This window comes from Hyaena hyaena, unplaced genomic scaffold (genome assembly GCF_003009895.1).
Source record: "Hyaena hyaena isolate Hyena2069 unplaced genomic scaffold, ASM300989v1 scaffold_918, whole genome shotgun sequence".
NCBI classification, from domain to species: domain Eukaryota; kingdom Metazoa; phylum Chordata; class Mammalia; order Carnivora; family Hyaenidae; genus Hyaena; species Hyaena hyaena.
The window spans coordinates 283028-307781 of NW_024081551.1; the positions used below are offsets into that span (position 1 = coordinate 283028).

The window sequence follows — 24754 nt, forward strand, 5'->3', positions numbered from 1 at the left end:
ATTAGGGACAAAAACCCTCTTATTGTAAGTGTGGTAGACATCATTCACCAAGAAGATTTAGTATTGCCCTTATAAACCAAAGAGAAAAAAAAAAACATAAAGGAAAAAAGAACTCTAATATGTAATTTCCATTGAGGGAAAAGTCATGATAAAAACTTGAGCCTCCATTCCAAATGGAAACATAAAGTAAAATATCTCCCCTGAGATGGCTGATAATAATGCACAGTTTGGACAAGCACTGGGGGCTTCCTCCTCCCATCCAACCTTCACTGTTCCAGAATTATCTTTCTCAAATACAATGATCATGTCACTCTTCCACCTAAAAGTCTACAATGCCACTTGGGTGCTTTAAGATGAAACCCGACATCCTGAGCACAAACACTTGGTGGTCCTCAGCTGACCTAGCTGTCCTTTGCTTCATATGCTTTTAGAACACTAATCCCCAAACTTTACTCACATTCACAATGTTTGCTACATTCATCTTCCCCCAGAATCGCTGTCTACTTAATATTTTTCTTTAAACCAAGGACTGTTTTTACTCAAATAAATTTATTCTCATTCAAATCAATGTCTCTAAATCAAGTTTTTTTAAAGTTTACTTATTTATATTTTGAGAAAGTGTGAGCAGTGGAGGGGCAGAGAGAGAGACTCCACATTATCAGCACAGAGCTTGATGTGGGGCTCAATCCCACAAACCATGAGATCATGACCTGAGCTAAACTCAAAAGTTGGTACGCTTAACCAACTGAGCAACCCAGGTGCCCCTGTAAATCAAGTTTTAATATACTACTTATAGCATTACTAAATATTAACTATTACTATTTAAAATTAATCTTTAAAATAAAAAATGTTATCTCCATGCCCCAGCTAAATCTATCAGTTACACAACCAATTGTTCATATAACACACCTTCTGATATGCTACTTTGGGCAAAAACTACAGTGAGTTTTTACCACTCACCAATGAGCATACTATGCCTTTGAATCTATTATTCCCTCCTCTTAGAGTATCCTTTCCTACTATCTATAATGTTACTCTCTTCCTTTAGGACGCAACTCTCTCCAAAAGGTACCACTCCTTTGAAGCTTCCCTAAATCATAAAGTTTGATGCTCCCTCTCTGAACTCCAAAGCAACTTCATTCTGCCTACATTATAACACTTATCACAGTGCAGAGCCTTATGAAACTGAGTATGCTAGTCATCTTTGGGTTATCCCATTATCTACCAAGGTGCTCAGAAAAATACTAAATAAATGAAGAATAATGAATCATATAACCAAAGCTAAGCTAAACATGTCATTTACAGTATAAACATTCCACCACAGTATTACTTCTGCTAAGTAAAAGACATTCTAAAATCTCAATGTATGAAAGACTTCTCTGTAATTATCAAAAGGGACCAATAAGCAGTTTAAAGGTATTCCCAGTACTCGGTAGAAAGAACACAGAAGAACTGAGAAGGGAGTATAGAATTATACTAAATTTTAGTGTAAAACTTTTACAAAAGTCTGCTTGCAGAGGCTCTAGTTATCCTTTCTAGTTATGCTTTTAAGGAATCCTCCATTTAATGATCACTTTCTAACTGCAAACTTTTTGAACTAAAGCTAGAGAAGCAAATTTAAAATAAAGCAAATGGGGCCGCCTGGGTGGCTTAGTCAGTTTAGCGTCCAACTTTCACTTAGGTCATGATCTCGCGGTTCGTGGGTTCGAGCCCCGCGTCGGGCTCTGTGCTGACTGGCAGCCCAGAGCCTGGAGCCTATTTCAGAGTCTGCGACTCCCTCTCTCTCTGACCCTCCCCTGCTCACACTGTCTCTCTCTCTCTCTCTCCTAGAAATAAATAAAACATTTAAAAAAAAATTAAACAAAAGTCAGAATATTCTTTAAAAAAATAATAATAAAATAAAATAAAGCAAATGGTTATGAAAGCAAAGGTCAAGCATGGTTACTTTAGAAGAAATGACCTCACTGAAAACAAAAATTATGTCACTAATATGTGAAGTACCCAGAATAATAGCTCCATACTACCAGCCCTGCATTATCATTGAGCTAATGCCCTTTTCCTGTTACACTTTCCTAGGCTTACAGAAGAATGAACCAGAAAATGTTGAGAGGTGTGGTCTCAGGTTCAGCACATTGTTTAAAAGTCTTTTTTAATCCCAATAAGACATGTAATCTCTCTGGTCTTTCCTCATCTGTAAAATAAAAAGCAGTTGACTGATAAACTAATGAAAAGACATTCAAAACTGGCACAAGTATGTGTCTACTTTAATATGCTGGTTCTTTCTGAAAAAATATAATGACTATACAAATATATTCTCTCAAGTGCTGTTATTTAGGCAGACAGAGAACAACCTGAATGTTCATAAATTTGGTCACAGTTCACCATTTGCTGAATACCGCATGTAGGCTGACTTGTATCACCCCCAAAATTCAAATGTTGAAGTATAAATACCTAGTACCTCAGAATGTGACTTTATTTGGAGATAGGGCCTTCAAAGTAGTAATTAATTTTAAATGAGGTCATTAGGGTGGGCCCTAATCCTATATGACCTATATCCTTAAAAGAAGAGGACATGAGGACAGGGACACACACAGAGGGATGACCGTGTGAGGACACAGAGCGGACTCAGCAGTCTACAAGCCCAGGAAACAGGCCTTAGGAGAAACAGTCCCTGAAGCACCTGGATCAGGACTCACAGCCACCAGAACTGTGAGAAATACACTTCTGTTGTTTAAGCCTCACTGCCCATGGTACTTTGTCATGGCAGCTCTAGAAAATTCATACAGGTACTCTCCAGGCCTTCAAGAGCAGTTAGGTATGCAAAAAAGTAAACAGTGTGGTAAGAGGGATACGGTGAGGCAGATTATGAATGTTATCAACCTGGAAAACGTTCATAAAAAATATTGAGTGAAAAGGCAAAATACCACAGTACACCTATTCTATGAAAACTATAAAAAAGGGTTTGTTAACAGGCAAAAATAAATAGATTAAGTTTTAAAAGAAAATACATAACCTTTTGCCAATTTAAACTACCACAGTTTACTGGTTATTAAATAATGACAATATTAACTACTGGTACATTCTCTCTCTCTCTCTCTCTCTCTTCTCTCTTTTGCTTCACATTTCAGTTTAGTTCAAGTTTCTGCTTCTGAAAAAGCTATTCTGAGAAGGATTCTGAAAGGAAACTCAAAGAGATTTCATGAGCCTAAAGACTGTACAGAAATAGTCACTAAAAATAAGGACATAAGGAAAATAGTGTACTTGATTCTGTATTTGAAAACTGATCTAAAACGAGGTTCTAGAGCCTTGCCTGGCTATGAGCCTCAAAACCAGGCTCATTTATAAAAATATCCAGGAAGATTTTGCCAAAGTAAAGCGAGGACAAGTGAGGTGAGCAGAAGAAATAGGTCTCTCTCCCCAGGAAGCGGAAGAAAGAACCAGGGCCCAGGAAGCTTCTCAGGCTTATGCATCCCACCAGGCCCCTCGCAGTAGGAGGGTGAAGCCCCAGCAAAAAGAGCCCAAATGCCCAGCCTGTCAAAAGAGGAGGTTTTCACAGCAGACCTCCACATAAAGACCACTGCATCCCTGGGAGCAATGCAGCAAAATCTGCATCTCTCTGGCAGCGACTTTGTGCAGGGCAGGGTGTGGCCTGCAAAAGTTAAGAAGGTGGAAACAGCTGCCCTAAAGCTGCACTGCGTGTTAATCAAAAGCCACCTCCCAAATAGCAGGAAGGCTTCTACAAGGACCTTAATCTGCCCCCAGTGCCCTGTTTCTACCTTGATTTAGCAGTTCTCACTAGTGGCAATCTGTTGCCCTCCTCCCACTCAAGGCCCCAAGCTTGGGGTTCTGCTGCCCCTATGGGCTTGCCTTTGGGAGCCCCTCAAGGAGAAAAGCTCCCCAGGAAGGAGACAGAGCTTTATTTTTATCCCAGTTAAAGCCTCTATCCAATACATTAATCGCCAAGATAACCTTGGTCCAGGGCATTTCCTGGAGAAGCTATAACCTAGCTGGGGTTAATGAACTCTCCCTACCATTAATTCCTCCGAGAGGCCATTGGCCTGAATTGTTACTTAATTACTCTTCTGTGTACAGCTTCATAAAGCAATGAAATGCCTTCTTTCAGGAAGAAGGGAGATGGTAATGGGGGTCATCAGAGGCCATTAATTTTACAAATAGTTTGTTAGAAACTACACTATGTTAAGAAGTCACTCTGACCCACAAATCAACTCAATGCAGCCCTTATTAAGTCAAGATCTGAAACTTCAGGTTTCCGTGACTTGCACACACAAAAAGTTACAAATTGTGTAGAATCTGGCCAAAATGTACATACCAGATAAGGTCAATTTACTCATGTATTCTGTTGCTTGTGTTACTCCTTCCTCTCCCCGCCCCCCCATCCCCCATCCCAACACACACCTAGAGTGTAAACTCCATAAAGGCAAGTGGTTTGGGCTATTCTGTTCACTATGTTTCCCTCATACTTAGAACAGTGCCTGGCAAAAATAGGTGCTCCTTCCAAGTTTCAGTGTTTGTTGAATGAATGAGTAGTTAGTTGGCTACATTTTGGGATTAGGCTGCAGGTGTTAGAACCCAGAGTTCCCATATGAGTTGAGCTTGGGCAGGGAAAGTGCTCAATCTGCTAGAGAAATAAGACAGAAGCTATCCCTTCAATCTGCCTAGAAATCAGATCCATTGAAACTACTGCCACTAAGGGGAAGACTCAGCTCTGAATTTGGCACAAATGATGAGAAACCATTACCTCCCACCCTACTATAATGTACTGCCCCACCCATCCTATGTCAATAGCAGAATTATGACTCTATAGAAGGTTCTGAGATTCTATTGGATGGTTCCAGTGGGGAAAGATAAGACTCTTCTGAAGCTAATAGACTAAGGCAGAATCAAGAAGACCATACATCAGAAGGGAGGTAGAGTTTACTGGAAAAAGGAGGAAACTAAGGAGCAGAACAAGCCAATTTACTTACTCCTGCTTGTTTTTTGTTTCATTTTGTTTTGTTTTGGGGGGTTTTTTGCATCCTGTTTAATACTAAAGATCTTAATAAGTGGAGACTCTTGCAGAAACCAGGCTAGAAAGAAGAAAGATTATTTTCCAGGGCAGTTATGCACATTTATCTATGCACATGGGGCTTAAGAGAAGCAGCTGGGCATAGAGGAAAAAAAAATAGACTTAAGAACAACTGATAACATCTACTGATGCTTATTGCCATGTATACATTTCCAAAGGGTTTGGTGTTGGTGAACCATCTAAATATACCTGCTGCAGGATGTATATGGAATTTTCCAGCATTATCCCTCTATCCTCACTGTATCCTTACTGAGGGCATAAGTATATTCATGGGCAGAAGAATAAGAAAGCTAAGTTTTGTTATGGCCAAAATGTAGGAGTGGGCGGGAAGAAACCAGTTAACCTAATTCTGTTCCTGTCTTTTGGGACTCTCAGCCAGTTTTATTAATGGACCCATTTCCCCAATTCATTAGATACATCTCTGCTGGTATTTTAGGGAATCTACAATGGAAGAACACAAGGACAATCAGCTTGAGTAAGTACTTACTATGAGTAAGTAGTCCTGATTATGCAAAGTCACATCTAAGGCCCAAGGTATGAAGTAGGTCTGCTGTTGATTCCTTCCTTCCTTCCTAGTCTCCCTCTCTCCTTCAGCTCCTATCCATTCATCCTCCACTGTACTCCAGCCCAATCACCCCTTGCCCTCCTGAAGTGATAGTCATTGCAAAGCCCACATCCAAGTCAGCCCTTCCAAGGCAGGAATTTCTTTTCCAAAGCCATCCCTTGTGCCTATTCAATACAAATGTCCCTCTGCCTCACTATCTTCTCTCCAGTTAGTCATTTTAGAGACAAACCAATTAATTCATTGACACACAAGAAAATGAAAAGTTTATTAAGAGCTTCCCATGTGCCAGATAAATTTCTAGACTACACTAGCATTAAGTTACCATTATTTCATTCACATTTACTTCAAAAAACATATCTGCATTCTTGTCAGTGAAAGCCTGGATTACTTCTGTGTGTGCTCAATGGAGTGACTCCCATAGCAGATTCTCAAGCTTTCTAATAGGCAATGGCAGAGAAATTTTCAGCTGAGAGAAGGCAGGAAAAGACTGAAGCCCTATCTGTTGGTGGAAACTTCTTGTGGCTCTGCATAAAGCTGTGTCCAACCATAAATTACATACCAGCTGCCTGACTGAACGTAATTGATAAAAGTGTACTGCATGAGCAGGTTTTGTGAACAATTTGAAAAACCATTCTCTTTAATGCAAAAGGCTATGTAAGGAAGCAAAACTTCTGGGACGCCTGGGTGGCTCAGTCGGTTGAACACCCAGCTTCGGCTCAGGTCATGCATGATCTCGCGGTTCGTGGGTTCAAGCCCCGCATCAGGCTTGTGCTGACTGCCAGCTCAGAGCCTGGAGCCTGTTTCAGATTCTGTATCTCCCTCTCTCTCTGACCTTCCCCTGCTCATGCTGTCTCTCTCTCTCTCTCTCAGAAATAAATAAAACATTAAAAATTAAAAAAAAAAAAAAAAAAGGAAGCAAAACTTCTCCTGGATCCAAAGTGGAGGGTACATTATTATGCTAAGCATTTTGGCCAAGAAAGACCTCCTTTGCTGACTGAGTTAAGAATTATTGAAACAAATTGTAGAGCTTGAGTTAAGAATTATTGAAACAAATTGTAGAGCATGATTAAGAAATGTAATTTCCTAAAAATGAAAAAAGAAAGGTGTGCTCCCAAAAATAGCCAAGCTAATGAGTTATATGTCTTCTAGATATCTTTTTTGGCCCGAAAGTTATTGATCTTAAGATAACTCGCTCTTGTTCGTTTTGGGGGCTGAACCTGTAGGTCAGAGAAAGTGGAAATCTTAAGATTAGTCCAGTCAAAGAGGAACATTAACAGTTTGAACATGGACCTTGAAAAGGATATGCAGAGAATAGATGAAGCAAATCAGGAACTTCTTCTCAAAATCCAAGAGAAAGAAAATGAGATTCAGAGGTGAGTGTTGGGTTTTCATGAGGAAAATTCCTAATCCAAAGAACCGGGTGAAGGAGAAGAAACAACTGAATTCTCCAACTTACTCTAGAGACCTTTATCTTATATAACAAACAAGTTTGTTTTTCATTCTTTGGTATTGGTCTGTGATTCAAACCCTGAACAAAACAGCAAGTTTCAAAAAGAATCCTAGGGGTACCTGGGTGGCTCAGTCAATTAAGCATCCAACTCTTGATTTTGGTTCAGGTCATGATCCTGAACCCTGGGATCAAGCTCCTCATCGGGCTCTGTTCTGACAGCATGGAGTCTGCTTGGGATTCTCTCTCTCCGTCTCTGCCCCTCAACCCACTTACGCTCTCACTCTGTCTCTCTCTCGCTCTCAAAATAAATAGACATTAAAACAACAAAAAGAGTCCTAAAACAATGAGTGATTCTAACATGAGCTCGAAGTACATTGGGGTGTTTGATGTAGTAATCAAGGGAATCTTACTTTTCTTGTCTTTAAAGAGACTCTGATCCTAAGGATCCAGGAAAGTACCCTTTTTTTATGTGTTTTATTACTTCTAAAGCTGTCAATTCCTCATAGTGTGTGCTTGCGTTGTCCAGGCTGGAAGGTGAGATTGCTCAGACCAGAGACTTGGCTGAAGATGAGGAATGGGAAAAGGAAAACTACACCATGATGGAGAGGGAAAAAGCCTTGCAGGAGCTGAAAGAAGAGACAGCCAGACTCGTAAGCAAGAATTAGGGAAGAGCATGGTGTTTCTGGGTGGTTCTTTTGGTTAAGTGTCTGAATCTTGACTTTGGCTCAGGTAATGATCTTGCAATTCATGAGTTCAAGTCTGCACTGACAGTATGGAGCCTGCTTGGGAGTCAGTCTCTCTCTCCCTCTCCCTCCCCCTCTCCCTCTCTCTCTCTCTCCCCCCTCCCTCTCCCTCCCCCTCTCCCTCCCTCTCTCTCTCTGCCCCTCTCCTGCTAGCTCTCTCTCCAAAATAAATAAACTTTAAAAAATGCTTTAAAAAAAAGAAGCAGGGAAAAGCCATTTGATAGGGTTGATTCCTCCTCACTGTCAGAAACAATAGTTTCCCCTTTTTACATACAAAGTGTAGTCAACTCAAAAGTCATAGCAAAATATGTCCTTGCATGGAGGGGGATGTGTGGAGGGTAGGGTGTCTCTGGTAATATTTAATACTGGGAAGCCCAGCACATGGTCATCTCGATTCCTGGTAAGTTGGTGTGTATGTATTGAGATCAAACCACAGGTCTTTTACCTGACATTATGCAGAAAGGTACAGTTACTGTAGGAAAAGGTCACTGGGGTGAAATAAAGAACAATCAACTGAATCAAGATGGCAGTACAAAGATGCACACTTAAACTCTGCTTCATCCTCTCAATAGGATAGGAAGAATGAGACTCTGGTCCACAGTATAGAAGAACTTCAAAGAAAGGTGAGGTGGGGCTCTTGTGTGTTCCCTGTGTCCCCACAGCAGCACCACTTGTCAAAGAGGCAAGGGAGGGCAAATAATCACAGAAGATCCCACATGTCAGAGAGGCCTATGCTGTGTGTAGGTACTATTCCTGCTCCATTCTCCTGAGGCTGAGTCTCATGACCTAAGTGCCATGAATTTTCCCTGCAAGTGTCAAATGAAAGGAGTGGATAGGGTATACCAGGTATTCAGTGATCTCATAGGTTCTTCATTCTATCACAAGGAGATTGATTCCAACAGATATTCTGTTGAAGGGATTGACTGGGACCTTTGTGGTGAGAGGTTAACTTTATTTTCAACACAGACTTTTAAAAACACTTAACTCCTAAAAATTCCTTCTTCTTTGTCCAGATATTCCCTCTACTTCAACTCCTGGTCAAAATACAGTGGATTTCTTTATGATTACCCTACCTTCTGACCCATACCCACATGCCTGAATAATCTGGCATGGATTAGGGGTTCAGGAAAGTACTCCTGCTTTGAGCAACTTTGGTGGCCAAAACTAGTGAGAAGAAGATGGAGGTAGATTAAAGATGTTCCCAAAGACACCAGGTATCTACCAAGGGACCATATCCTGGCAGCTTTGATCAGGGCCAAGTTACTGGCTCCCCCACATGAGAGAACAGATGTCTTTGTCTGCTCTATCGTTTTATTTGATATATTTTTTAATTGACATGTATTTTTTTCTGTTTGAAACCACAGCTTACAAGGAAATCACGTAAGGCAATCAAGTGTGAACAAGACAATCTAAAGGGAACCCCAGAAGAGTCAACGGTAAACAAAAAAGCAATCTCGAATGGGTTTGGGCTGTGTGACCAGGAAACACAAGCCTTCAAGTGGAAACAATTGTCAAAGTTGGGATAAATTCTTTGTAGTTTCAGCCATGCCAGGATTAAACCTGGGATACTAAATGCTGAATTCTCCTCTCCCCTTAGTAAGGGCTTTCAGTCTGCAGCCATATATTTTGCTCTCTCTCCATCAAAAAGAACAAGACACAAATGTACAAATGTGTATATAACTTTGGAGATAGTTGAAGTCCCTCATTTAAATCCCAGCCCCAGAGGTACTTAGTGTGATATATGAAGTTGGGCAATTTAATCAGTTCCTCCCAGACTCAGTCTGAAAACTGAATGAAATTGTGTATATAAAATATTCTGTTTTGGGAGTTCTAAAACATTAAAAAGTCATAATTTTAAGGTGATTATTTAACAGTTTGGCAGAAGCATATGTATGAATTCATAAAGGTAGATTTGGACTTCAGAATCTCCAGTGTACTAGGTAATTTACACACCTTGTCACACTGAATCCAATCCAGAAAAGGATTCATTCAATTGGTCATTCAAGTATATAGTGGCCTCTACCTGCTAAGGGCATCATGCAGTGCTTAGTATTTCCCTAATTGTGTTTCACAGCTAAGTGCCTGAGCATAACCATAATCCATCTGATCAAAGATGCAAGATTTGGAGAGCAAATAAAATTCTTATTGATAATTTCTGTAGGAATATGTCTTTGTCCTTGCCTTATCTAATTTTTCTTTGCTTTTTTTAAACTTTCTTTTTTTTAGAAATCTCTTCACCCAGTATGGGGGCCCAGTTCATGACCCTGAGATCAAGAGGCACATGCTCTTTTGCCTGAACCAGCCAGGCCCTCTCATGCTTCCTTTTTTTTTTTTTTTTTTTTTTTTTTTTTTTTTTTTTTTTTTTTTTTTTTAATGGATAGTTATTTTTATTTTTTTTTTAATGTTTTTATTTATTTCTAGGAGAGAGAGAGAGAGAGAGAGAGACAGCGTGAGCAGGGGAGGGTCAGAGAGAGAGGGAGTCACAGACTGAAACAGGCTCCAGGCTCTGAGCTGGCAGTCAGCACAGAGCCCGACGCGGGGCTCGAACCCATGAACCGCGAGATGATGACCTAAGCAAAAGTCGGACGCTTAACCGACTAAGCCACCCAGGCGCCCCTGGATAGTTATTTTTAGACATGTCATTTAAGAACAAGTAAATTAAAGAGCAGAAAAACACATTGTCCCAATCTTTCAATCTCTTTTGCTTTTTAAGCCCCACATTTAAGCCCATACTTAAGCCCATACTGTGTGTATGAAGACTCTGAAGATACAGACACACTGAAAATAGCAATAGAAAATGAAAGAATGGAGAATTACAGCTCTATGTTCTGTTGGTCAAATTAGCAGTGATAGCCATAAAAAAAGAAGTCAAAGCCATCAGGTAACTTGTGTGGGCATGCCTATCCGGGAAACTTAATCCAGAAAGAGAGACATCAAGAGCCTGTACGTACATGGGGAATAAACTGCAGTTAAGACTAGAAAGGAGCTTGAAGCTCCTTGACTATCCTACCATAAAACTGAAGAGGTCGGAAAACTGATTTTCTTCCTTCTTCTGCCCAAAACCAGTTTTTCTAACAACAAGTCTGCCAGAATCTAGTGGTGACACTTTAAGTCTGGCTATGCTGGCCATGTCAGGTGCGCTGATTCTGACAGACTCTAGATAGAGTGTTCCTAGCACAACAATGGCCATTATTTTCCTGGCAGCAGTCAGCCCAGACCTAAAGAGTAATATTAATCCTTTCAATCATTCCCTTTTGCCCACCTATTTTGTAGAATTCTCAGATGGTATCTCTAATTCCATGAAATATACATGATCTCTTTTGCTTCTGTTCCTCTTGCGTGCTGGTGATCAGTTCAGCAGTTTAACAGATCTCTGCCTCAACTCCTTGTGACTCAGACCACGGTCTTTAAAATACAGCCCATAGCACAGTTGGCCGTCTGGCGCTAGATGTAACTGACTGGAGGGAAAAGTAACTGTTAGAAGAGTCCAAATGTGTGTGTGTGGGGGGGGGAGGTAGCTCGATTAAAGTAGGAAAAATAGAACTGAAAAGGGAAGGGGAGAAAGACTGCAATATGCCCCCTTTGCCTATAGAATATATCCCAAATGCATTTACTACTACTATTACTACCATCCTTTTGCAAGCCACCATAACCCCTCACCTGGATGCTAAAGTAGCCTCCTTACTAGTTAGTCCTCCTGCTTTTATACTTAAACCTAAACAGTCTACCTTCCACACATAGAAAAGATTCTTCTTTAGAAAGACACACCGGGGGTACTTGGGTGGCTCAGTCAATTACATGTCCAACTTCAGCTCAGGTCATGATCTCACAGTTAGTGAGTTCCAGCCCCACATTTGGCTCTGTGCTGACAGCTCAGAGCCTGGAGCCTGCTTCAGATTTCTGTGTCTCGCTCTCTCTCTCTGCCTCCTCCCCTGTTTTCTCTCGCTCGCTCTTGCTCTCTAAAAAAAAAAGTTAAAAACCTTTTAAGTAAATAAAATAAATTTAAAAAAGAAGAAGACAAACCAGATTGTGCCTTTACAACTTTAAGCTCTCACTTAGCTTCTCACTGCAATCAGAATAAAGAACCAAACTCTCCAGAAGCTATAAGGGCCTACATAATCTCTTACCTACCTTTCCCCACCTCATCTCATTCTTACCAATCTCCCCTAAGCTCCACCCACATAACAACTTCATACACACCAAATTAGCGCTCCTTCACAACTTTGGTCCTTGCTGTAACTTCTGAATGGGACATATTTCTTCCAGATCTCCATTTGGCTAATATTTATTATGCAGATTCAATTCAAGTGTCCTCTCATCTCAAGGTTGACATCCCTCCATTAAAAAGATGTCTAAAATTGGTCCTGAGGCACTTTAACCACCTGCAAGATAACATTTGCGATCCCATTTTAGAATGGAATCCTGCTTTTGCCTGGCTGAGTTACCAGTCTCTTTCCCTTTTTACAGGCGAAGTTAGAACAGCTGGAAGCTTCCTGTGCAGACCAAGAGAAAGAGCTGACCAAGGTAATGAAAATAGCTTCAATGTTCCTTCTTCGAAAGTAAGGAAAACTTGATCTTTGGTCTCAAGATTTGAAGGAATGTATTAGATCATTTCAATACAGTCTCCCGGATTACCTCCTCTTTTCACATGTTTTACAGAATACCTTCGATAATCTACACCTTCAATAAATTAGTATCTATTTTTCTCCCTATTGTCCCCAAATAATTCCCATTGGGACTGTAAAATACACCTTGCTGATCTTCAAAAAAAAGGGGGTGGGAGGGTATCATCTCATATGTACAGCAAATACATGTGTAGAACAATTAGAAAAGCACATTTAATGCCTGGGACTTAAGAGGAAACGAGCACACTACTGTTCTTACAGCAATTTACTGAGTTAAATTTAAGACTGAATTTTGGCTTCGCAGGTAACAGAAGACTATGCATTTGTGGCCCAGCTCTGTGAAGATCAGGCCCTCTGCATAAAGGTATAGTTTCTCTGTAAAGGGATAGTGATAGGTTTGTTAAGGTACAACATGAAGTGAAACCAGGCTTTTCAAAGAACACAGTTTTAATTCTTCGAGGTGGCATTACATAGGCCTTTAGGGAGGATGACACTCTACCACAAGAATCATTCTATTACTGCCCTGGTCTCCAAAGCTCTGAGCTCTTAAATTAACAATGAGCACTTTTCTTATTTGTAATCCCAATAACCACAGGGACCTGCCCAGTGGTGAAGTGCAATAAGAGACTGGAGTAGTGGGGGACTGGTAGATTGGGAAAGAAGACAAAATGGCAGTGGGAATAACAAACATCCATATGACAATGTAGTAATACATGCTTATTAACAGTAAAAAGAGCATAAGGCTTCTAGTGACTAACTGTAGTTTCTTTTATTTCTCTTTGAAGAAGTACCAGGAAACTTTGAGGAAAATAGAAGAAGAACTAGAGACTCGATTCCTTGAGAGAGAAGTGTGAGCTTTGGCAAACAAAGGAACATCCTGGTTTTAGTGGTAACTCCATCTCAGCCTGGGTCAGAGCAAACATTTCTCTGACCAATTCCCATTTGGAACTGAGTGAGCCCCAACACCACATAACTTTCCCCTCTGTTAGCGATCTGGTCAACTCCCACTCAACCACACCCATTTAAAAATGCTGCTCCATCATTCTTTAAAAGACTGCATAAACATACCTTCTTTCATAATTGTATCACATTATCAATTATTCAGGTTTATATTTTTTTTAAATTTTTTAATGTTTTTTATTTATTTCTAGGAGAGAGAGAGAGTGACAGCGTGAGCAGGGGAGGGTCAGAGAGAGAGGGAGTCACAGACTGAAAGAGGCTCCAGACTCTGAGCTGGCAGTCAGCACAGAGCCCGACGCAGGGCTCGAACCCACGAACCGCGAGATCAGGACCTAAGCGAAAGTCGGACGCTTATCCAACTAAGCCACCCAGGCGCCCCTATTCAGGTTTATATTAAGGGTAGGAACATGTGCTTTAAAAAGGGTTAGGCACCTGGGCGGCTGGGTCAGTTGATCATCCAACTTGGGCTCAGGTCATGATCTCAGGTCCATGACTTTGAGCCCAACATTGGGCTCTGTGCTGACAACTCAGACCCTGGAGCCTGCTTCAGATTCTGCATCTCCCTCTCTCTCTGCCCCATCTTCCCTACCACCACCGCTCTGTCTCTCTCAAAAATAAACATTTAAAAAATTTTTAATGAATAAGTAAAAGAAAATGAATAAAAAGGGTTAGTAATCTGGCACCTTGATAAAATGAGCATTCCTTAAATTTTACAGAAAAGGTCTTAAAATTAATACCATCCTCACTTCCCCAAAATGTATGGAAGTTCAACCGTATGGGATAGGCATGAAACTAATCTCTAGACATGAACTAAGTCAAACATATTATGAAATGCAAACTGTATACCATATTAAACTATGAACATTAAAATTAGAAATTATAATAAGAGAAAAGCCTCCCTCTCAAAATAAAATACTCTTTGAGTATTTCAAGAGTCTAATGGTGAGAAACGAAAACCAAAAACCTCACTTCCATTTCCTGACCCTCTTTAGAATTTAAATTTTAATTCACTCAGGAAGTAGTTCCACTTATTAAATATTTAGGAGTCTTGGGATTAAGAGAAAAAGGTCTAAGCTTCATGCAGCCTCTAAATAGGCTAGGTCTACATTGTGGCCTGGGGGCCAAGGCACCAGGACTTAGAGGTCCTTACCTCTAAAGGACACCTTCAAGTCTTCTGAGATCATTCCTGAACGCTAAGTATGGCTTCATTCCTAAGCCAAGATTTTAGAACAGGGCTACACAATGGAATTCTCTATGCTATCCAGTATGTAGCCACTACCCACCTGCTGAGTCCTGGAAAGATGGCTGTTGTGACTGAGGAACTGATTTTTTTTTTAATTTTCATTAAGTGTAAACAGCTACATGCAGCCACTGGCTACAACAGTGGACAGTATAGCTTTAGAATATAAAAACGGTTTTTAAAAACCATGATGTAATATTAAGATTTAAATGTACTTTATTCAATTCCTACCTTGGTTCTTTTTCCCTTAGATCAAAAGTCTTGAGCATGAATTCTGCAAGAAAAGAGTATAACAGCCAAAACAGTAAGGTAAGCATTTCACTCCACCTTCAGTTTCTCTCAGTGTCATTGCCTTCGAGGGAGTTTCCAAAACACTATAAGCCACCAGACACATACCTATCTTCTCATGTGCATTTTCCAAGAATAGTACCACACATAATTCTAAAGCATTCCAAGCCTAAACACACAAAGATGCTATGTAACAATGGTCCTTCCTCTCCCAGAGCCATGCAAATGATTTGTTCTCAAAGAAACTAGCCTCCGACCTCACAGAGTTCAGGATGGAAGCAGGAAGAAATATTAATTGAGGGAGCTCTTTTTGGAGAAAAGGCCAAGACAGGACACATATATCGCTCCTCCCATCCCCCACAATCACAATGTTCTTTCCTGGTGATCACAACAAGGTTCCAAATCTCTCACTACACAGAGCATCAGGGCATATATCACCATCTAATCAGAACTGGCCCATGAGTTAAAATATGAGAAGTCATTACATTTTTATGTAACAGCCTCAGTATCCATATTTAACATCATGATGTCATTAGCATATATGCAAAGGTCTAAAGGACACAGAATTGAATGTAGAGCATCCCTTTGGCCTGCTTCATGTCTTGTGGTGGCATAAACTTCTATGAGACTTTAATTTTGTAATGTACATTGGCTTTAGAGCCAAAACTGACATTCACCGGAAACTTTACCATTGAGATATGTGGTCTTCATAATTTCAGAAAAAAAAAGAAGTCTTCTATTCCTCAAAAGCAAGTATCAACAATCAATAATTGTCCTTGGGGTCATCCAGATGTTTGGATATATATCAAACCATGTTCACAGTGACCATGGTTCCCATTACTCTGAACAAGTTATTCTGTCCCCAAGCTTGCATATTATACAACAAACAACAAAAACTCCTGAAATTAACTGGACTCCACCTCTCAAGAACCAAGCTTGGCGTGCTCCCTGATAGATCCCATCATCTATTCCCAGTGACTAATCAAAGTATTCCTTCTTACCACCTATGGGAGAGAAAGTCTTCCTCAGGATTACCAGAGTCCCATGATGGTTCAATGACCTATGATGTTTGAACAACCTTTACAACAGCCTGCTTGAGCAACTGATCAGCTAGCATCCTGCTTCATCTCACTCAAGCTATAGAATCAAATTTGTAACCCAGAAAGTTTCTTTCTAATTCCAATTCTGTGAGCATCATTTTCACAATTTTAAAATGTGATTGTACTGCTTCATTTTTATCTCACAAGCAAGCTAAAAGGAAAATGAAATAGCTGAGAAAATATTTTGGAAGAGAGATGCCACAGAAATCCAGGAAATATCCTCATCTTTATATTTTTAGAGCTTTTAAAACTTCTCTTAGAATATCTTTGTGTGGTTCTTCTTTAAGGGTTACTGGTTAAGGAGGAGGTAAGGTTGTAATGTGGATTCAGAGGACCCAGGTTCCAAGCCTGGCCCTGCCACTTAGCAGCTGTATGACCTTGGGCAACATACCTTACCTTTTTAGGTCTTCACTCATTCCGATCAATATATTTAAAAGTAATACAAAATTATACACACACATGCAAATACATATGGTTGTCTTTGAAAATTCCATCTGTTTATGCATATAAAAAATTGCAAGATATTATCTAAATATAGCATTAATTAATGGCTCGTTTAATGTTATTTGACAGTGAATGGTAGATTCCAGAAATTGCTTATTTATGAATGTCTTTTATTCTCCAAGGATGATTCTCTCCTAAACAAGGGAACATGGTTCTGTAAAAGGTAAGCAGACACCTTTGAGTAAACTTCCTGGAAAACTGGGTGTTGCACTTCGCCATCCTGGCAAACAACAAAGTCTAGACAAGGAACCCCTTGTAGACGTACCCACACACACATACCCCCAGAGTGAAGTCAACAAACTAATGTCATCAATGACCAAGTTTCTCAGTTCTAACGTATGACTTCCTTATCCAAAGGCAATCCCTAATCTCAGTTTTCCACTTTTAGAAGCCAACAGCCTACTAGTAATCAGAAAGAGGAATTTTATTACCTAAGAGAGATGTGGCAAATCTCATATTTATTCCCTTTTCCCTTTAATTATTTGAATTAGCTTGATGGATATGGCTCCCCAATAATATCAGATTATAAACAGAGTGATCCTTTTGTGATTCATAAAGTGATTGAGCTTTGACACTATTGTGTGAGATGTGCCTCCCTCAAACTTATTATAATGTCAACATGTTACATTAGAAATATGAGAGATTTCTTGTAAATGCAAATATACCCCCTGCTTAACAGCAAATGAGAGAGAAAATGATTATGAAAGAGAGATCACACCCAACAATACCCAGAACATAATAATTGCTTAAAAGTACTTGTTAAACTGAGTAAGAGCTCAAGATTCAAACAGCCAAGTGGATATTAGTCCTGAGAGAATCACTGTGACAGCACAATAAAATTGGCACTTGTGAAGTCCCTGAATTTCTAAGAAAAGGTCAGATTATGTTCAATATAATTTGTTTAAGAAGGCAAAGAGAAACATATATTCAAAGTGGCATGAAGTATGATTTAGAAAGAGTTCCATCAAAATGCTTAACATAAAACTGTTGGTGCTTAAAGGTCAGCTCCAATTGTCTGGAAAATTTGCTTAAGGGAGATACCCCTTCATTATTACATATTCAGATATCCCTAAATACAATATTCCCAGAATAGCTAGCAGAATTTCCCTAGAATTCTGAGGCTGCCTTCACCTAAAATTTGACACCAGTGCCTAGCATGAAATTACCCACATGGACTCCCAGGGTAAGAACTGTCTGCCTTAAAAGAGGGTTGTTATCCTGAAGAGAATCTGACAAAGTCCTAAAAGTCTAGCTCATTATATCAAACTACAAAAGTCTTTCTCTTGCTCTGCTCCAATATCCTATGTGCGAGTGGTATACTGGGCACAGACGCAAGAGATAAGAAAGGTAGATTATTCCTAGGATTTTCTCTGGGAATGACATCCCAGAACTTACTTATGAACACTGTGTTCAGCTTCAAGGAGAATACTAGGCAGAGGTTTGTAAAGGTTTTCTGATTCTAATTCTAACCAAGATGTTATACTATAATGGATACTAACTCCTATCACCAAGATCAGATCCAGAGAAAAACTTAAGTAAATTGGTGAGGAAGGGGCTGTTTTTTCTTTTTTTTTAATTTTTTTAATGTTTGTTTATTTTTGAGAGACAGAGTGTGAGTGGGGGAGGAGCAGAGAGAGAGAGGGAGACACAGAATCCGAAGTAGGCTCCAGGCTCTGAGCTGTCAGCACAGAGCCCTCGAACTCACAGACTGCGAGATCATGACCTGAGTTTAAGTCAGCACTCAACCAACTGAGCCACCCAGGAGCCCCAGGAAGGGGCTGTTTTTGACTGGTGGGTGGACATAGGTAGTGAATTAGTTCTGCCTCAGGCAGCAATCCAGCACAACTGGATAAGGGTTATACGGGAAAGGAAAAAGTAGAAATTTGCTCATGTAAATCACAGTAAAACCACAAGGTCAAAGTAATTCATCAGTTTAAGAAATCAAGACCACTCTAAGGGGAATTTACAGAAATTCATTAGGAAACATTAAAAGTAACATGAATTAAACAAGAGAAATACCATATCATGGATAGAAAGCCGTAACATCATAAATATATCAATTCTCTTCAAATTCCAACCTACCTACCCAAAAGATTTTTCATTAAATTTAATAAAATTATTCTAAAATATATTGGATATAGAAGAGTAAAGAGTCAAAAATAACCTGGACAATTTTAAAGAAGAGCAAAGAATGGGGAACATGCCCTTCGAGATATTAGGACTTAACCTTGAAGCTATATTAATTACAGTAATGTGATATTGTCACAGGAATAATAAAATGAACCAGTGAAATATAAACAGGGCAAAATGGAACTCTGATATGTGACAATGATTGTATGTCAGAGAGGAAAGGAAGAATTGTTCAATGAACATGGTAGGGTGCCTGGGTGGCTCAGTCAGTTAAGCATCCAACTCTTGATCTTGGCTCAGGTCATGATATCACAGTTTTGTCAGTTTGAGCCCCACTTTGGGCTGTGTGCTGACAGCATGGAGCCTGCCTGGGATTCTCTCTCTCACCCTCTCTCTCACTCTCAAAATAAATAAACACTAAAATAAAATAAGTATGGTAGGGGGGGAAATGATTATTCAGATTAAAAAAAATGAGACTGGGTCACATTTAAACGTATACAGTATATCTACAAAGCAAGGCCAGATGTGTTAAGGACTAAATGTCCAAAAAGAAAAAAAAATCTTTAAAAACCGATATTAGTTATCTACTGCTACTTAACAAATTATCCCAAAACTTAGTGGCTTCAAACAACAAACCTTCATCATCTCACAATATCTGTGGATTAGGAATCTGTGAGCCACTTAGCTGGGTGGTTCCAGCTCACCATCTGTTATTAGGGTGCAGTTAAGATGCTGGCCAGGGGCACCTGGGTGGCTCAGTCGGTTGAGCATCCAAATCAGAGCCTGGAGCCTGTTTCAGACTCTGTTTCCCTCTCTCTCTCTCTGCCCCTCCCTTGCTTTTGCTCTCTCCTTCTCTCTAAAATGAGTAAATATTTTTTAAAAAATTGTTTTTAAGGGGCGCCTGGGTGGCTCAGTCGGTTAAGCGACCGACTTTCGCTTAGGTCATCATCTCGCGGTTCATGGGTTCAAGCCCCGCGTCGGGCTCTGTGCTGACTGCCGGCTCAGAGCCTGGAGCCTGTTTCGGTCTGTGACTCCCTCTCTCTCTGACCCTCCCCTGCTCACGCTGTCTCTCTCTCTCTCTCCTAGAAATAAAAATAAAACTTTAAAAAAAAATTGTTTTTAAGATGTTGGCCAAGTTAGAGTCATTAGAAGGCTTGGCTGGGGTGGAGGGCCTATTTTCAAGGTAGCTTACTCACACATCTGGCAAATGTTGCTACTTGTTGGCAGCAGGTCTCAGTTCCTCCTAACACAGACCTCTCCCCAGGGCTCCTTATGTGTCCTCCCAACAGGACAGCTGCTTCCTCCTGACAGGAAAGAGGAAGCTGCAATGGTCTTAGTGTGTAATCTAGGAAGTCACACACTGGCACTTCCATGATACTCTCTTCTTTAGAACCAAGTCATTAAGTCCAGCCCACAGTCCAAGGGAGGAGAGTCTCTTCAAGGGCAGAAGATCAAATAGTGTGGGCATATTTTAAACTAACATATACTGTTAGTAGAAAATAGGAACATCTGTTAGGCCTGGACGTAGGGAATGGTCTTTTTGAATAAGACATAAAAACCACTGGTTCTAAATAAAGACTGATAACCTAGATTTTATTAAAATTAATAACTTTTGTTCTTTAACACATTAGAGCAACTAAATTATAAAGTAGAGGGAAGATAGTCACAATCTTTTCCACACAGTGGAAAAGGACTGATATCAGGATCATATAAAGAACTCCAACAAATCAATACGATGAGCCCAAGCAACCTAGCAGATAAATGGGCAAGAGGAAATAGGTAAGACCTGTGAGCAGATGTTCAGCATCATTGTTTATCAGGGAAATGCAAACTAAGACCATAACTTTACACACATTTGGCAATTTTTTTTAAGTCTGATGATATCACGTGTTGGAGAAAAATACAGACCCACAGAAACACATACCCTGCTGATGGGTTACAAATCAGTGCAAAATACTTTGGAAAGCAACTTTGCAAAACAAAAAAAATAAGACAAAAAACAAAAGAACAAGATAATTTCAGCCAGGGATAAACACTAAAAGAAAATCAAACATGGTGATGGAAGAGAGAGTACCCGCAAGCCAGCATTTGGGAAGGAGCTACCTGTGCAGGGGGTTGTCAGTAATGAAGACAACAATTAGTAGGAGACATATGCATATTGAGAAGCAGCCAGACATGCATTTAGGTATACGTTTTATTTTGTTCCTGGTTTTCTAACCTCTGGTTAACAGTTTCTTGACTTTCTCTTTTCAGGTTTTTTCAATATGTCTTTTTCACCACCCTATTTCTCATCAGACTGCTGGGCTACTTGCTTTTCCACCTAAGTTTTATAAATCCAGATCTCCTTATCAACACACTGCCCAAGATATTGAGCAGGGACATCCTATGGAAGCTAAGATGCTTCCTCTTTCCATCTCTCACACTTGAGACAGAGGACATGTTACCCCACTGATTCGCAAGAAATACCCTTGAGCAAAAGAAAGCAAGTGGTGTCTGAGTCTGTAGAGCAACAGACGCAGAATCTGCATAGAGAAAAGGTTTTCTTCAGTTTTTCCCTTCAGGTCTGTCTACTTGATTATCTTCCCTCTCCATGTTGTCTTTCCAAGTTTGATATTGCCCAGTAGAAAGCTGTCAATAGATTTCTAGGACTACCGGCTAAGCTAAATAGCACCAGATAATAAACAAACTAGACTATTTGGGGAACAATGTTATAGATGGTAAGCAAAGTTAGAATTGACCAATTCTTCTAGAAAATCTTTAAAATGTGAGACACTGGATCCCTGCAATGCAGAAGGTCACTCACTGCTTATATTAGAACTCTTTGGTTATAAGTGACCTTGATTTAAGGTAATTTATAAATTTATAGCAATAAAGTAGGGTGGTATTGCCTCATGGAACTAAAAATCTGGGGTTTCCAGCATGGCTGGGTCCAGGAGTTTCAAAGCAATGTCACTGGGATTTCCTCACTCTCTCTCTTTAAATTGGCATTCTCCTTTTAGTGGCAAGATACTGCCAACAGCCTAAGTCCCTTAGTACAAGATTAGCAGCCTTGGTAGAATGAAACCATCTTTTCCAACAGCTACAGCAGGAAATTTCAGAGAAACGGACCTAGCTTGGGTCAATGCCTACCCCTGCCCCAAACTCAGTGTGGGCTAAGGAATGGGAGTGCTCTGATTAGTCAAGCATGACTGTGAATCACATTTCCAACCTCTTTTCCCCCCAAAAAAGAGAAAGGGATACTGAGGAGGCAAAAGCAGATGCCCATTTAACCACTAATTTTAGCTTTACATGTAAACATCCAACTTTATCAATTAAACAAATTCTTAAAGCTACAGTTCACTGCATGTGTCTTCCTGGCAGTAGGAACTACAACTTGTCAAGTTCATAGACTGAGATACTGAAAAGCCACTGAAAAAATAAAAGATAAATAAATAACCTCTATTAAAAAACCATGTAAATAATTAGGTTTCTAAGGCTAAAGCAAGGACTCTAAACTAAATAGCATAAGACTGTAAACTGTTTCACAAACTTGGGATAACATACATATGATCAAACCCTCATTTTTCCAATTAATTACTGAAGTATCCACGTGCCTTATTAACATGATACATTCAAACTCCCTCTTGAAGCTTCCCGACCCTCCTACATTCTCCAGAGCTGTGACAGCACTGAAATGCAAGAGGAGGGAGGGGTCATTCTCGCTTCCACACTAGCAAGGAACAAACATAAAAACCCCTTAATTCACTGCCTCTTGAGGCCACACAGTGTCAACACTGAGAACTAGTCCTGCACAAGGTGATCAAATAACTGATCATCCAAATTGAGACACATATAGGGCACCTGGGTGGCTCACTTAGTTGAGCATCCAACCTCATCTCAGGTCATGATCTCATGGTTTGTAGGTTTGAGCCCCACATCAGGCTCTCTGTTGTCAGCGCAGAGCCTGTTTCGGATTCTTCGTCCCCCTCTCCCAGGCCCTCCCCCACCAAAAAACAAACATTAAAAAATAGAAAAGGTCACTATTACCTATGGCAAAACAAGAAAAATCAAACAGGACCATCTCGACTAAGATACAGGACTGCCTTGTGTGCAGTCTAAGGACCCTGTGCAGTGTATTTTGCTGAAGAAAGTAGGTCCCATGCTTCAGCGTTAACTTCAGCCAAGGGTACCTATGCTTAAGGTCCCAGTGCCAGAGTTTAAGATGCATCTCTCCTTCCATTCCTGAGCCGAGCCCTCTGTTCCAGTGCCAAGTTTCTAAAGGACCAAGACTGATTTCAGTTTTTGCCAGCCTCACCCTTGCCTGCCCAGGAAGCCCTTCAGTCTAGGAAGTCAACCTAATCTCAGGGCACCCACAATTGGGAGGTCAGGGGGGTGGTCTGAAGACTCAATATTCAAAATACCAAGGGAGGCCCCAAGGAGCACAACTTCCCTTCCTGGCACTTTTCAGGCTTTTCTGGAACTGCTGCCCCTAGAGAAGAGAAACATTTATTTACTAAAAGTCAATGTTCAACCTACCCTTCTTTTCTATGGTCAAACCTGGGTTTTCTAACTTAGTATCAATTGGTCTGTTTAGGCAACATCTCTACACATCTACATTTCAAAAATAATTATTCCTCAAAATGATGAGGTCATATTGTTCAAGATTTGAGAACAAAAGGAAAAGAGAAATGAGAAAAGGAAGAGAAAGAAGCTAAATGCCTAGTACTGTGTAGTGTCGGAGATATAAAGATAAAAAAGACAGAGCATCTGTCTTTGGGCAGGTGAAAAGAAGAGACAGATTATGTGCAGACATGATGAGTCCCACAATAGAAAAACAGAGGAGGGAGTAATTCCTCGTGCCTATGTCCAATAGGAGGTGACATCAGATCCAAGGAATCTGCCAGCCTGGGAGGAAGAATAAGAGGCCTAGCATTAAGCCAACCATGTGTCAGCAAAAGCATTCTCAGTTGAAAAACTAAAAGCATCTTCTACCCTAGATGGATATTTTAAATAGAAGTAACCAGATTGAAATACCATAAAATTAAGCAACTCTCTTTCTTGACAAATTACCTAAAATGAGTAAATTCTTAATCCCCTGCTTCAGAAGAAAACCAAACCCTTTTCTCCTGGCATCAGAGTAAAAATACAAAACACCTGTACACTGACAGTTACCCATAACCCAGAGTTAATTACCCAGCACCCTACATGGAAATACCTTCCACCTTGTCAGTAAAGATCTGCACTGCATGCAGCATTTATTCCTACACTGAATGGCACTGGAATCTTAGGATCCAGTGGAATCTGGCAGTTTTCTTCCTACTGGGTGGCCGATGCCACACTGAATCGGATTTCATTCTTGGCAGAAGAGAAAGATCAGGTTGGGCCAGCTCCCATTTACCAGCGTCCCACCACATGATAAAGCAAGAAATCCACACCTTCTAAATGCATGAATTTGAAACTCAATCATGAAAAAAAGAGTACTTTCACACATTGTGGTTTCAGAGTCATTTATTTTAAGAGTGTATTTTTAAAGTTTTCTTTCATGCATATTTCATTATTCACTATATTTTCTCTGCTGTAGCCAAGTGGAAAGATGCTGAAAAACAGCTCAAAAGTTATTGTAGGGGACACAAATCCCTAACACCAGCTTGAAATCCACAGAATTTCTCTGTTTGTTGTTTCAGTAAAGGTAAATGTTGATTGTGTTGTTTAGAGTTATACCCAGAATACAGTAGCTGAGAGAATTCAGAACACAGATGTCTACTCAGAGGGTAAAGAAAGCCAGCAAGAAAAAAAAAAAGGTAGAGAAACTCAGGAAAACAATTTTAATCATGTAATATCATAACTGAAGAAGCTTCTGTTGTATTTTAGATAATTTTATTTAAAAGGTGGAGAAGGGGGAGGGAAGGAAGGGGCAGAAAAGGGAAGGAGGAATAAAAAAAGAAAGAAGGAAAAATATGTTGATCCCCCTACTAGTATAAATGTTTGACAATGAACTGCTGGTTTGTGTGCTATATGCCTTTATCTCATCACAGATAGTAACTGTACTTTCTTAAAGTGGTATCGAATTTTTTATTTTATAAT

General features: G+C 40.1%; 1 protein-coding gene and 1 non-coding gene across 7 annotated transcripts; both read left to right on the forward strand.

Annotated features, from left to right (window-relative positions):
- The first annotated feature begins 4863 nt into the window (after positions 1-4863).
- Positions 4864-24158, forward strand: LOC120222862 (transmembrane and coiled-coil domain-containing protein 5A-like). Of its 6 annotated transcripts, XR_005526130.1 has the most exons (13): positions 5222-5399; positions 5523-5561; positions 6875-7024; positions 7628-7751; positions 8417-8467; positions 9209-9280; positions 12312-12368; positions 12774-12833; positions 13255-13319; positions 14921-14978; positions 16684-16724; positions 20945-21252; positions 23265-24158. XR_005526130.1 is itself a non-coding variant. In XM_039220862.1 (12 exons), the coding sequence occupies exons 2-12, from the start codon at positions 5533-5535 to the stop codon at positions 21141-21143; spliced, it is 906 nt and encodes a 301-aa protein (XP_039076793.1). In that variant the 5' UTR covers positions 4864-4928; positions 5500-5532; the 3' UTR covers positions 21144-22025. The 6 variants fall into 6 exon arrangements, 5 of the variants coding, with proteins under 5 accessions (XP_039076793.1, XP_039076792.1, XP_039076790.1 ...); XM_039220862.1 differs by lacking the exons at positions 5222-5399; positions 23265-24158 and adding an exon at positions 4864-4928 and having other exon boundaries at positions 5500-5561; positions 20945-22025; XM_039220861.1 differs by lacking the exons at positions 5222-5399; positions 23265-24158 and adding an exon at positions 4864-4928 and having other exon boundaries at positions 20945-22025.
- Positions 17099-17202, forward strand: LOC120222867. The gene has a single exon (XR_005526132.1). It is a non-coding gene; the product is annotated as a small nucleolar RNA U13 (small nucleolar RNA).
- Positions 24159-24754: the final 596 nt, after the last annotated feature.

Bases quoted from the DNA above. Each gene is read 5' to 3' on its own strand.
- LOC120222862 (XM_039220859.1), top strand. From the start codon at position 5,227: ATGTATACATTTCCAAAGGGTTTGGTGTTGGTGAACCATCTAAATATA. The intron at 12,834-13,254 runs GTATAGTTTCTC...TTCTCTTTGAAG, and splicing joins ATCAGGCCCTCTGCATAAAG to AAGTACCAGGAAACTTTGAG. The intron at 16,725-20,944 runs GTAAGCAGACAC...TTCTCTTTTCAG, and splicing joins GGAACATGGTTCTGTAAAAG to GTTTTTTCAATATGTCTTTT.